The sequence below is a fragment of the Macrobrachium nipponense genome, chromosome 4 (assembly GCF_015104395.2).
Source record: "Macrobrachium nipponense isolate FS-2020 chromosome 4, ASM1510439v2, whole genome shotgun sequence".
NCBI classification, from domain to species: Eukaryota; Metazoa; Arthropoda; class Malacostraca; order Decapoda; family Palaemonidae; genus Macrobrachium; species Macrobrachium nipponense.
The window spans coordinates 137,339,903-137,353,914 of NC_061100.1; the positions used below are offsets into that span (position 1 = coordinate 137,339,903).

Sequence of the window (14,012 nt, forward strand, 5' to 3'; positions counted from 1 at the left end):
CAGTAAATGTTGAAAATAAAATGTAAGAATCACTATCATAGTTCATCCCCGATTATAAGCTAAGGATTTGCCCTCTGGAATGTTAGATATAACCATGGCAGGTCTGGATAGGGTGTCATTTCCGGATATTTGAAGATCCTTGCAAAGTTCTTGGACTTTCAACTTAGCGACCACATTCTGCAAATCTGATGCTGCTTCCCAGGGTAAAATCCACAAAACGAGAAATGAAGATATTTTGTTGTTGTTTTGGAAGGCCTGAGCGATAACTTTCTCGACTCTTGGTGAGGAGTTGATTTCTACCAAGTAGATCAGTTCCCTCTTATTTCATTTTCGCGAATTTAATATTCAGGTCACTGTTTACTCAAGTCAAAGAAAGCTTTTGGATTTGTAGCTCATAATTCTGAAACTAAGTTGCATATGCCGCTAGGTATTTTGCCGATAAACCCATTTCTTTATAATGAATCCTCTCTTTTTCTTACGTTCACCTCATTTACTTGATAAGAAAATTTACCTTATTTACTTAAGGAAAATGCTGAGGATCTCCTTAAGTTATCTCCACAATCTTTCTTGGCCTGACTACTTGAATTAAGATAATTTATCAGGGCAAGCTCAATGTCTAAAATTCAGCAGTCACCTAAAGTCCTAAATCTAAGGTAGTAAATGCCAAAAGCTTCATAATTTGTGGACATTCTTTGGGATATTTGAGTTTGCTTTTCTCTTTATCTGGTTATTCCAGCCTTTCTTTTATTCCATGACTGACAACTACAAAACAACCAATTTTACCAGTTTTGAAGACAATCTTTTGATTTGGGCTTATGGAGGTTGAAAACCTGAGAGAAATGATGCCTTGGTTAAAGAGGTCTTTCGTTGTAGATTTTACTATATCAGCTTAGGTGCAATCACAAGAAATAATTGACTGTGAAGATTACAGGAAAGCTATTCTCTTGATGTACAGGTCTTGTACCTATACTCCGTTTTTTTCCATCTGTCCATCCGCCTGTGGTGTTTGCGTATGGTAACACTGCGTCCTGGGCTTTAGATAGTTACATTCAGTTTACATTTAACATTAATAAATAACCCTATTTCGAATATTAACGGTGTAATTCGCATACAGTATATTATTAAATAACTTTTCAGATGCAAATGTACGCCCAGATATCCTTTTGTTTACCTCAAACTTACACATAGCGTAACTACTTAAAGCCCCGGACGCAGTGTTACCATACGCAAACACCACAGGCGGATGGACAGATGGAAAAAAAACAGAGTATAGGAATAAAAATGTTTCCATTGGATGTTATAATTCATGCGTCCTTGATGCTGTTTCCCTTCGTCTTGCCTTCGGAAATTTAGTCACCCAACATGATCATATCTGGAATTGGTGAAGCCAGGGGATTAATGCTATTCAAGATAATGTTAGCGAAGGACCACTGGAGTGGTTAACCTTGAAAGACACCGTCTTGGTTGCAATATGTGGTGGATATTTGTTAGCATTAGAGCTGGATTTAATTCATTTACATAAACCGCCTAGCAAAGAAAAAAAAAAAAAAAAAAAAAACATGTTGCCTTGTGCCCTCTGAGTCTTTCTGACGCAGCTGGCAAACTCCACAGTTAAACAGCTTGAGGAAAGCTTCGTAATAAGAGGTTGCTACTAATTTTAGGAACGAAACATACTAGCTTAAGCAGTCCTATTTATTTTTGATAGCTATTATTACCAGGTAAACGTTATTTCTGTTTTTAGTTCCTATGTCACGCTACTGCCGTCAGATGTATCACCCAGACTTCGTTCTCAGTGCTATTATTTCTAAGCGTTTATAGGTCTCCCACAGCCTTTTTAGGTGGGGATGAAATTTCGGAAAGCAGTGACGATAATAGTATTCTTTGTGTAGCTCAGGATTTAATACTTGGAGTAAATAAAGACAAAACTTGGACACTGAAATCACGTGGTCTTGGACTAGCACATTTTCAAACAACAAGCTCACAGAAACTTCAAGACATACCATAGCAATACCAAACAAGACAAGTGGTCTCAGAAGTTATATCACATAGTAGGTCATACCACAAGCAACTCAGACGCTCTCAGATGTTATTTCATTAAATACACCAATCCCTACATTGCTCAAACCCTCTCAAAGTTGACTCTCCACTGACTGTAGTAAATGAGTTGCACACCATAAACTGAACTAGTGTCCAGAAAGTGTCTGAAGCCTACGACTTCAGGCAAACTTATCATAACCTCATCTTGCAATAGCTACATCAACGGGGGCGAGAGTTAAGGTGCGTCCACACGGTCGAACAATGTCCGACGGGCAAGCATTGCTACCAATTAACAATTGTCTACCGGTCTTTGTCTTGTAAACAGAGTAAAAGCAGTGGTACACAACCTCATCTGGTACCACTGTTTGTTGCCAGATCTACTTCCATAGTTTTAACGCTTATGACGTCATCCTACTTCGCCTATGATATGTTAACAATGTTTGTCCGTCGGACATTATTCGACCGTGTGGACGCACCTTTACAAGATGCCCAAATATTACCATCATTACTTTGCCTATTCCTCATGTACCCAGTCATGCAATCACGCTGTTAGCTATTGTTGAATTGATGGCGGTACAAGCCGTCCTCGGAAATACAGTACTACAGGGAATATGCATAGCGGAACTAGTATACGTAAATTAGTCAAGTTAATAATATGCTGACACAAGAACGCCTTATTGCAGTCTCTAATTCAGTGTATTCCATAGCTGGGAGTGTTATGGTTTTTAACCGTCGAGCGGTCGGTCAGAGATGCTGTATCACTGGCTTAGCGTGAGAACACCAATTAATACAGAAGCAAAACAATATTGTTATGAAATTACATGCATGAGATCAGTATTTACTATTGTTCCTATGTTGCTAAGTTAATACATTCTTAATACATTCTGCAGCTATCTACCGATAATACGTAAAAATGATTTATAAACAATACCTGAACTAATGTAGTAATAAACTCCAGTGATGTTCGCATAAATAGGAATTTGGTAAAATTTTTACTTCAAATAAACTTCAAATTAATTGCCATTGATCTTTAAAATCATTATACGGCATATGAGGTTTTAGGATTCCGATATATAAAGGCATTAATAAGACTTTTATTTGTATATTTTATGAAAAACATTTATTTAGTGAAGGATTTGATTTGTACAAATGTTTTATTAGGTGTTGATTTTTTACTTGGCTAACATTCATTTTCATCGTCGATAATCATTCCTTTGGCTCAGTCTATTTAAACGGTAAGAAGTGCTTTTACGCAGCCGAAAGATGGATAAAAATGAATTGCTTTTTATTTTTGTCCGAGATCAAGTTTCTCAAATAATAAAGAAAAATAATAGCGGCCATCTTGTTTTATGCAAATTAGGGGTCTAACGACCAGACATTTATTTTAGCAACTTGCACATTTGAAATCAGCGGCTGAAAATACCCGAGATGTTTGCATTTGAAGTAATGCTCTATATTGATAAACGTTTTAAATCGGAAAAATAGTAAACAGTAAAATAAAATATTCGTAGTTGTATGCAAATTTTGAGTCTTACGGAAATCTGTTTTGTATTGAGCAAATCTAATACAACATCGAAAATGTTAAACAATGACATCTATTCTTATTCGACATTAGAAAACATAAGCTGATAACCTCTGGAAAGTTCGAAAACGCTAAAAATTACAGTTCAAAATAAAAATTAATAATGAATTAACATTCAAAGAGCAGACTCACGTCATCTTTCAACAGAGCACACAGAGAGAACAGAGCACAACTTAATATGATATACAATGCGAACACATCATTGTGGATTACTCATTTCAGTACATTATTTTCTCACGAATTGGAAAGGGGGGAATGGTGTGAGGCGGAATCGTGGTGTTAACCTTAACAAAATATGATTAAATAATTCCTTTTAGAATATACGGTGCCGCTTTGATGTTGGTGGAAATATTCATTTTTAATGATCTATAATAGGTAACCAACAAATGACGTAATAAAATTCACCATACTCACCTTCCGCTCTACTGCCGCGCTAAATGTTAACTTTAATACTGATCATCTTAATTAACACATTTACCTTTTAAGATAATTGCGGTAGACAAATTTGCAATGGCGGGTATATTATTAAGACCGGTTTTTCTCTTTATATCTTAAATTTGTCAAAATTCTCTGATGGTTAACGTTGCCTGCTTTTCTTAACTTTTTTTTCGCAAAAAACTTACTGATTCATTTACTTCGTTTTTTGAAAAAGTCTTAATGAGATCGAGTTCTTATATAAGTGTTTGTCAACGCTATTTTAAATCCCAGAGAAATATTTTCCCCACATGCTATTTTAAACCCTGCTTTCCGTAATCAGCAACAGTAACAGTAATTTCCTTTGTTTCCCTTAATGTTATATACTTTATTTATAGTCACGTTATTATACCAGTACCAGGCATTTTACTATGATACATATATTCAGGCACGTTAATTAACCATCAAAGATTTTGTTTTTGTCATAAACCAAGAGCAAACTAAAAAGGTCAACCACTATCAACTTACGGTCAGATATAAGAAAAAAAAAAAAAAATTCGCCGAAAACACACACCGTCTTAGTTCTTAGCAAATGGACCCATATTATTAAGTCGGGCAGCTGTTATCTTACGGTAAGACGCCTTTCTGCCTTTCTCATCCTATAGCATTCCTTGGAAGACGCTATGACGACCTTAAGAAAAAAAAAAGGAAAAAAAAAAAAAGAAATAACTCGAGCCGTGTTCCTCTCTCAATCTGTGGATGAAGCCATCTTGGTCTTTAGGAGATGTGTTGGCGTTTAGTTCGTCCCACCATAGGAATTCAGAAAGCTCCTACAACGGATTTAGAACGATTCTCACAAAAGCACAAACAGCGATTGGTCGAGCGCACACATTCTCAGACCACGATTCCTTCACAACTGAGATTAAGATGTGTTGATCGTAAGCAACCCTACTCATTCCCGTCAGGCAAACTGACACCTAGCGGCAATTATTCTTTTTATTTCATCCATGAGAGGAGTATCGAATTCTTTTTCTGAAGGCAATGGCAAGTATTCGTGTGTATTTTGGATTGCTTTCCAATGTTCATTAGTTTTGTTTTGGCAAAGGTACGCACCGAGAAATTATACTAAAAATATGTTCATTGGTAACTTAGACGTTCCTCTCCGCCCCGTGCCCGGTTTGATGCCAAAATTCACGAGAAATTAGTTCGCTAGTTGTTGTTTGTTAATATGAAATAAAATACAAATAGTACTCTATTTAACAACGCAAATGTTCATCTTACAGTGTATAAATAATTGATATTTCCCTCCTGGAAATGACGCATATACAATATCAACCAGACGATAATGCATCACTAAAAATACCTTATTTCCAAAAGAAATCGACTCGCTGTGCCCCGCGTTTAGAAATGAAGAAACAAACATTAACATAATCCCTAATTACCCCAGTGAAAGTTTACGGTTCCTAAACGAGAGCATCACCTGACGTATTATAAAAGGAAAACCTGAGTATTGCAGCTCTTCAAGAGAAGTGGTAAGTAATACTTAGAGAAGAAAAATGAATATCTAATCTGGTTAATGGCGGTGTCTGGCACGCTACGTGACCTGCCTCATGACAGCGACAACTTCATCACAGACCAGCAGGCCTCGGGCGGTGTTGTTTTGCTTGTTTCATTGTATCCTCTCTCTCTCTCTCTCTCTCTCTCTCTCTCTCTCTCTCTCTTATTTCGGTAACTTGCTTCATCTCCTGCTTCTGTTCAAATGCAGCAATCTCTCTCTCTCTCTCTCGTTTTTAATTCTGGCTTCTTGGTAGAATATTCGAATTCACTCCAGATATTTTGCATAAAACCTGCTACCTTCAGCATAGCCGAATCATGATTTTTACTACTACTAGCATTAGCAGTCGATTATAAGATTAACGGACGACAAAGACCTTTTTTTTTTTTTTTTTTTTTTTTTCCCTTTCTCTCTCTCTCTCTCTCTCTCTCTCTCTCCGTTTGAAAAGACCAGGAAGACTTGCCAATTATCAAGCGACGTAAGCACCTTCTATACCTCTTACTGTTACCAGTGCTATTGAATTGCAAACTGGAAATCTAATCAAAACTGCCTTGCGTATAGTATTCTTAAATCACGGTTATGTAATTTATGGTCTCGTATGCGAGAGTGCGATCCAAGTTTTTTTTGGCTTTAGTGTTCATTTAAGATTTTTCTTGAAAGTCATTCATGTACAAATGGTTTATTGCACTCATAAGTTCCTATGCTGTAATGAAATAAAATGTGAGCTTAACCAACACTCACAGGAGGGAAATATTGAACAATAATGAGTTTTTTTTTTTTACAACACGAACAACAGATCTAATAAAGATTATTATCATTATTGCTTGCATAATACATGCGCTACTGGTAGGGAGGTGTCGAGAAGTAGTTGAATAATAATAATAATAATAATAATAATAATAATAATAATAATAATAATAATAATAACAATAATAATAATGATAATAATAATGATATTTGATTGACAAAGTCAAGAAGAAAGTATCACTCATTGATGTCGCAATACCATGGGACGCCAGAGTTGAAGAGAAAGAGAGGGAAAAAATGGATAAGTATCAAGATCTGAAAATAGAAATAAGAAGGATATGGGATATGCCAGTGGAAATTGTACCCATAATCATAGGAGCACTAGGCACGATCCCAAGATCCCTGAAAAGGAATCTAGAAAAACTAGAGGCTGAAGTAGCTCCAGGACTCATGGAGAAGAGTGTGATCCTAGAAACGGCGCACATAGTAAGAAAAGTGATGGACTCCTAAGGAGGCAGGATGCAACCCGGAACCCCACACTATAAATACCACCCAGTCGAATTGGAGGACTGTGATAGAGCAAAAAAAAAAAAAAAAAAAAATGATAAATAAATCAATAAAATTTCTGTGTTAACGTCTTACGCAAGCCAACCAAGGCTCAAGACATTCATCTCAGCATACCTAACCGGTATGCCTTGAGAACTCTATAATCATGCTGGAAAAGTAAAATGATATATAAAAAAAAAGTAGCAAAAAGACAACTGGTTGTCCTCACATAGCACAGTGCAATTACAAGCTGCAATAATAATAGCTCACCGGAATCCCCAATGATTGCAGGTACCGTTTGCAATCCTGGTAATTGTTTTTGGTTACCTGTGCGACTCATTTGCATAGTCTGCAAGAGAGAATACTACTGCAAATTTCATCTTACACAAGGCATATCAGTTACGGCCCTATGGGCAGTTGAAATAAGGTGCATATTCATATGGTTGACGGGAGAACGAAAGTGATTGATTCATACAGGTCTTTAGGAGAAGTAGATGAAATCGAAGATATTGGAATAATAGAAGACGTGTCATGAAATATGTGATAATATGAAGGTAGCAGGGTACCGATATGCAAAAATTGTGGAGAAAAAAAAAAATGGAAGCCAAGGTTGGGAAGGAATGAAGAGATCCGAGACTCCTTTTAGGAATGAAAATGATGTAGAAGCTGTTGAGGTGAGTTGTTTGTATAGATATATGGAGTTATAAGGACCAGAATTGTGAAAAACGAAGAGAAGAAGACCCCATGAGTTGCTGGCTAGATGGCGCACAAGAGGTATTAGAATGAAAGGGTTACAATGACTAAGGAGTATCATAGAATGTGAACATATATACAGGCAAATGGTGCAGCAGCAGTGTGTGAGTATGTGTGGAAAGTGAAGTTCAGTAGTTGCCAGTTTTGCATTTTGATTTTTTTTTTTTTTTGTAGAGGAGTTTCATCGTTGATTCAGCAATTATTATAGTAGCCAAGACGGCAGGGAGTATTATCTTGTAATTTTGCTGTAGCCACCCTATATTGAGGAAACAGCTTATTAGAAAAAAAATATCAGTTAAAGTAGTTATCTTCAAAATGAGCTGATAAGGATTACAGCGGGCTAATAATAACTGTGGGAGTTATATGCATACATGAATACGTATTACTCTGCAAAATGTATAGAAATTCCGCAATTCAGAAAAGCAGGCTCCTGGTCCATGAGATGACATAACCCTACTACTCATGAAACCGCAATAAGAGAGATGTTTCATCTGTAGTTCTCGGAAAATGTAAAAATAGGATAAGGAGAAAACATGATGAATATTGGAAGAGAAATAGAAATATACGGAAAAAGAAAATGCATCACAGTGGCCCGAGAAGGTATGGCCTAATTAACTGGAAGGGATAGGGCGAATTTACCGATAACGGCCGTTCCGTTTAAAGTTCGTACCGAAGAGGTTTCAAATGTAATTTTTATAATTTTTATGCTTTGAGTAAGATCTAATCTTTAGAAAATATTGGTGACAACACGTTTTTTTCTAGTATGCGGTGTGATTTATTCCGATCTGCGGTAAAATGTAAGGAAAATAAAGAAGACATTCTGCATGAAGAACTGTGTATCCGAACACATCTCTAGGCATCAACTTGGGCAATCGTGACATTTACTTTTGGACTTGAAAACAATTTTTAATAGTCTCTCGACTTGATAGCATTATTAACAAATAATATGTGTTTGAGGGGAAATTTAATCTATTCAAATATGTTACATTGAACCGATCATCTTCAAGTTAACACCCGCTTAGAAAAAAAAAAAAAAAAAAAAAAAGAGAACTAGGGCTGCTTAATTTGGTCTGCCGCTACCAGGGCGGCGCTGTGTGCAGCCGTAGGACCCAGGAACTAGGGAGAGTGAACTGTTGTTTGGTGTGTGATGTGATTTCTCCCCTTTTATTATCTTTATCATTGTAGTGCGCGGCGCATTTTATTATCGCAGAATGGGCGCAGGAATTCTCCTGTAGAAAATGGGATAATATTTTACGGGTAAGCAAAGCACCCTGAGCTTTATTGACCCATAGTGCTACATCGGTAACTGTCTTTTAACTCTATACCGTTTTTTCCATGTCCAACCGCCTATGGTGTTTGCGTATGGTAACACTGCATCCCGGGCTTTAGATAGTTACGCTATGTGTAAGTTTTAGGTAAATAAAAGGATATCTGGGTGTACATTTGCAATTGAAAAGTGTTTTAATAATTTACTGTATGCGAATTACACCGTTAATATTCGAAATAGGATATTATTACAATAGTTGAATGTAAGCTGAATGTAACTATCTAAAGCCCGGGACGCAGTGTTACCATACGCAAACACCACAGGCGGGTGGACAGATGGAAAAAAACAGAGTATAGTTAGCAGTAGAAACATATTCTCTGTTACCATGTCTTTATTTGCAGCGCATTATTATGGCATATACATAAGTGCAGTGGCTTTCAGGTTTGAAATCAGAACATCATTAATCTTTTAAAAGTCACATGATATAAAGTAAAGTAAAATGGCTTTACCCGTTATTAAGAATGCTTAGTTGTAAGTAGGCCTAGGCCTATATGTTACTGATTGTGTTAAACGTGTTGCAGTGGTGCATAAGGACACCAGTTTTATTTTGTCAGTATGTTAAGAATTCTTGGCAGTAGGTAGGTATGTAAGATATGCCATTCATTTTCAGTTTTAGACATGTAAAGGGAGCGTTTGATCTGCCTAACAGAATGCATTTTATCCTACGTAGTTTTTTTATTTTAACGAAATTCGAAAACGTTACTCTTGGTGAGACAGGGCGACATAAACAAACCCTAGTAAACAGCTCCCAGTATTCTATTCAAAGTAAAAATAGCAGTATTTTCTTTGTGAGACAAGTTTTAAATCATGTTTCATCAGACGATAGTCCCATGGGTTTGCGGTAACAAGAAAATCAAGCATGGTAGCCTAGGCTACACCTGTGCCCTCAGTCTTTGTATTTGGTAAGATGGTATATCATTTAAACTTTGTTCTAAACACAATTCTAAATACAACTTAATTTCGGATCTATGAAAATAATTTCTCTGTGGCAAAATTTATGGACTCGTCGTGCCAAGGAAAACGACAAGAAAAAGAATTTTGGCCGAGCAAACGCTAGACCTATCTATTGGTTCGGTGGGCCTTGATGTTTTGTCCTTCTTTAAAGGTACTCTTTATTTAAAAATTCTAATTATCGTTCCAAAACCACAAAATAGGAAGACATGACTGCTACCCATTTGTGCCATTGGTTAGTTTACAAGACAGTTTTTCAAGTTTTGCTATGCGTATTTTCAAAACTTTACTTGTACCTAATATAATAATAATAATAATAATAATAATAATAATAATAATAATAATAATAATAATAATAATAATAATAATAATAATAAAGCTATATGCCATCTTAGTGTTTCATCACTACAGGCTTCCCTGGGTCACACGCTCGACTGGGAGATCACCACTCCATGTTATTGACTTTTCAATTTATGTATTATTTCATGCAAATTCTCATGTTAATTCAAGTTTCTTTCCAGTGGTGTAGATTGATCCACGGCCAGTTGCACTCAATTTCGTCAACGTGCTTACGCGTTTGTGTATGCAATTCAAATGTTGCAATGTTTACTTTTTTATTTTTATTGTTAACAGCTATCAGGACCAATCAGTAATTTTTCCACCTTGTCTTCTGGAAGTTCTTGGAGAGAGAGAGAGAGAGAGAGAGAGAGAGAGAGAGAGAGAGAGAGAGAGGAGGAGAGAGAGGAGAGAGAAAGAGGAAAGCTACATTTCTTGGGACTCGAGAGCTAGTACCCATGAAATTTAGAAGGATTATAGTATACTCCCGCATATAAGCACACATACACATACTCATATCTACGTATATATACATAGATATGTATAGCTAAATACATACTAATAAATTATGTTAGTAGAATATTTCGTAAAGAGACAAAAATAATAAAATCATAGAATGATCAGTTCTAGCTTTCAGCGGACCATGATGCCAAGGATCTTGGGCCAGGTGCATTGGTCTTTTGGGTTTTGTCCGCCAAACTTTCGCCCTACGACCCACAAGTCACCCTGGGGATGCCTGGCGTATATCACCGACCAGAACTTTTTTTTTCTTTCTTTCCTTACCGGAACATTTGCCTTTCCTTGCTGGATCTTTAGAATTGGGTTGTGGGAGAGTTTTTTACAAATTTTTTTTTTTTTTGTTCATTCTGGCATAGGCTCTTGCCATTTTTGAGTACAGTGATTTAAATACATTTAGAAACAGGCTCATATGTAGACGGACGGACGCACAAGTATACATACATACTATATATATATATATATATATATATATATATATATATATATATATATATATCAGTCAATACCACAGGAAAAGGAAAATGATAGGCAGAAATCCAAGACCTTTCGTCTTTACTAAAGTAGACATAGTCAAGGAACGAAATGATTTCGTTTGGATTTCTATCTGTCATTTTCCTGTGGTATTCTGTGACTTAATGAAGTCACTTGCATCTACTGAGATTTTGTAAGTGTTATATATATATATATATATATATATATATATATATATATATATATATATATATATATATATGTATGTATTCAGTTGCATTCCATAAAGGAAAATGAAAGATGTCCAAATGGTTATAAAATGTTCAACCGTTTCTTACGCCAATGGACCTCTTTTTGGAGCGTTTATTAAGCAAAGAAAGTTTTTCAGAATATGCGAAACCAAAAATGGACTAAAATCTTGGATAACCAAAGCTATTATTATATAAACAGTGGTTGAGTAATTGAAAATTACCAAAAATGTCAAATGAGGTATAGGTCCACATGAAACACCTTAGTAATAAGTACATATTAAAAAACGTGTAATATTTGATAGTCAGGGGATAACATTATCCAATTTGTACTGACATCTCATAAAACGTAAAATAAAAGGATCTAATTGACATATACCAAGAGATAAACTAAAAATTTGCTGTGAACAAAGAAGGCTTTCTCTAATCATATTTCATTCAATAAAACGGAATCCTTTTAAATAAAATCTTTCACATGAACCAGTCAATTGGTTAATTACATATACAGCTGTGAACACTCAAGTTATTACTGGTATTATTTGTTTTTCATTTTACATATTATAAGACGTCGGTAAATTGGATAATGCTATTCATTATCTATTATACGTTTGTTAATATGTACTAATTATTATGCTGTTCCAAGTGGTTATAATACTTTATTTGATATTTTGGTAATTTTCAATTGTTCAACAACTATTATTCTTTTACAGTACTTTTTCTCTGTTGAATGACTTTATTTTAGACTACCAGTTTTTGGTGACGATATTCCATATATTTTATGATTTCAGGCATCTCTTGGCTACAGACTCATAATACGAATTTTCTTTCCTTAATAAGGAAGACGTCCATTAGCGGACGAAACTGTTTGGCGTATTTTATCCATTAACATCCTTCATTCTCCTATGTAGAAAACAACTGAGTAACATGTCTTCGTGTGCAAGATTACCGAAGGCAAATAAATATATATAAATCATATAATATAATATATATATAATTACCATATTAATATATAATCGTATATATAATATATTATTATTTAATATATAATATACATATATATATAATATATATATATATATATACATATTTGAATAACTGGATTTATATGCCATATTGTATTGATAATTTTCTAACCCTCAGGACAGCTTCATTTTGAAACCAAATGAATTAAAATGGCTCAACTCTATTAGCATAACTAGCAGAGAATTTCTTCTTTTTTTCCAGCAATATGATTCGGTGCTCATGTATTCATGCGGGAAAAAAATCATACTTCTATATATATATATATAATATATATATATATATATATATATATATATATATATATATATATATATATAAATATATTTATATAATTATATCTATATATAATATATATATATCTATATATATATAGATTTAATTTTTTAAATATTTAATATTAATTAATAAAATTTATTATTAATATAATATATATATATTATATATCTAGGGATATATATATTATATTATATATAGTATATATATATATATTTCTTACATTCGCTTTCACAGAAAGTCATGGTAATTTTCACTAGATTCTTTCTGAGAGGTCTGAAAGTGGGATTTATTTTTTAATTTCTTGTGAGTTTTGCCTTTACTAGACCTTTTTAACGAATTATCTTTCTAATTTCCCTGTTTACAAGAGTTAATAGTGAATAAATAAAATATTGGTCCAAATTTGTAAACCGAAGAAAAATATAAAATGAAACCAAATGACTGACTAGAACTATCTATAATGTGATTTGCTACATCTCAAAATAAGACAGTAAGACATATTCTCAAGAGTTTTGAACTGCATTTTCGTCATTTTGTGTAAACATACCAAAGTTTTCTGAATCATCTGCTCTATAAGTTTTAATTTTCATTTATATTTTCAACATTTACTTATTTGAAAATTTTGTTTTCTGGGCAAAAACAAGTGAGAAAGTTATTCCGTAAACATTCAGTTTTACGAAATTTCGTCGATAATAGTAAAATTACTGTATAGAGAAATTATGGTACAGTAAATCAGGTCACATCACTTACGGGTTTCATTTTACGTTCTTTGATGTATTTTTCGTCACCAGAATAGTCGCTTTACGTAATCCCAATCTTATTTACAGTAACCACGCGCCGACACGGGAGAGAATAATAATTTGACTGAAATGCGTATCGTCAGTCATTTATATATACGTATCTTTAGTTGGGTGGGCTGAGTTGCCACCTAGGAAGTTATTAATGCACGTATTAGCAGCTGGTTTTTATTTCAGAATGCGTACATTTTTCAAAGCAACGGTATCAGTAGAGAATAGGTAACATGGCACGTTAAAATTTATGTCCCGAGGAGGTTTACCTAATCGGAAATGTTGATAAATAGTGACTTAGAAGTATTTTGATCTGTCCGGTTTGGAAACTGGCATTTCCCAGCCACCTACATGGAAATTCAAACTCTTAGTCAGGAAATGAACACCAGTTCTCTCCATCCGAAGTCACTTAAGGGCGATTTTACCAAGATAGGCCACATCA

At 34.6% G+C, this 14,012-nt stretch overlaps 1 protein-coding gene and 1 long non-coding RNA gene across 3 annotated transcripts in view; one reads left to right on the forward strand and one right to left on the reverse strand.

Moving 5' to 3' along the window:
* LOC135211219 (growth arrest-specific protein 1-like) overlaps window positions 1-13,556 on the reverse strand; it is a 64,868-nt gene extending 51,312 nt beyond the window's left edge. The window contains exon 1 of one of the 2 annotated variants that reach the window (XM_064244454.1): window positions 13,533-13,556. In XM_064244454.1, coding sequence (XP_064100524.1) covers window positions 13,533-13,541 — 9 coding nt within the window. In that variant the 5' untranslated portion in view covers window positions 13,542-13,556. Of the gene's footprint in view, window positions 1-4,561; window positions 4,942-13,532 lie in introns of those variants that run through there. The other variant, XM_064244455.1, reaches the window with a different exon arrangement.
* Window positions 1-14,012, forward strand: part of LOC135211220 (uncharacterized) — a 240,986-nt gene that overhangs the window by 119,614 nt on the left and 107,360 nt on the right. The gene's annotated exons all lie outside the window — the stretch shown is intronic.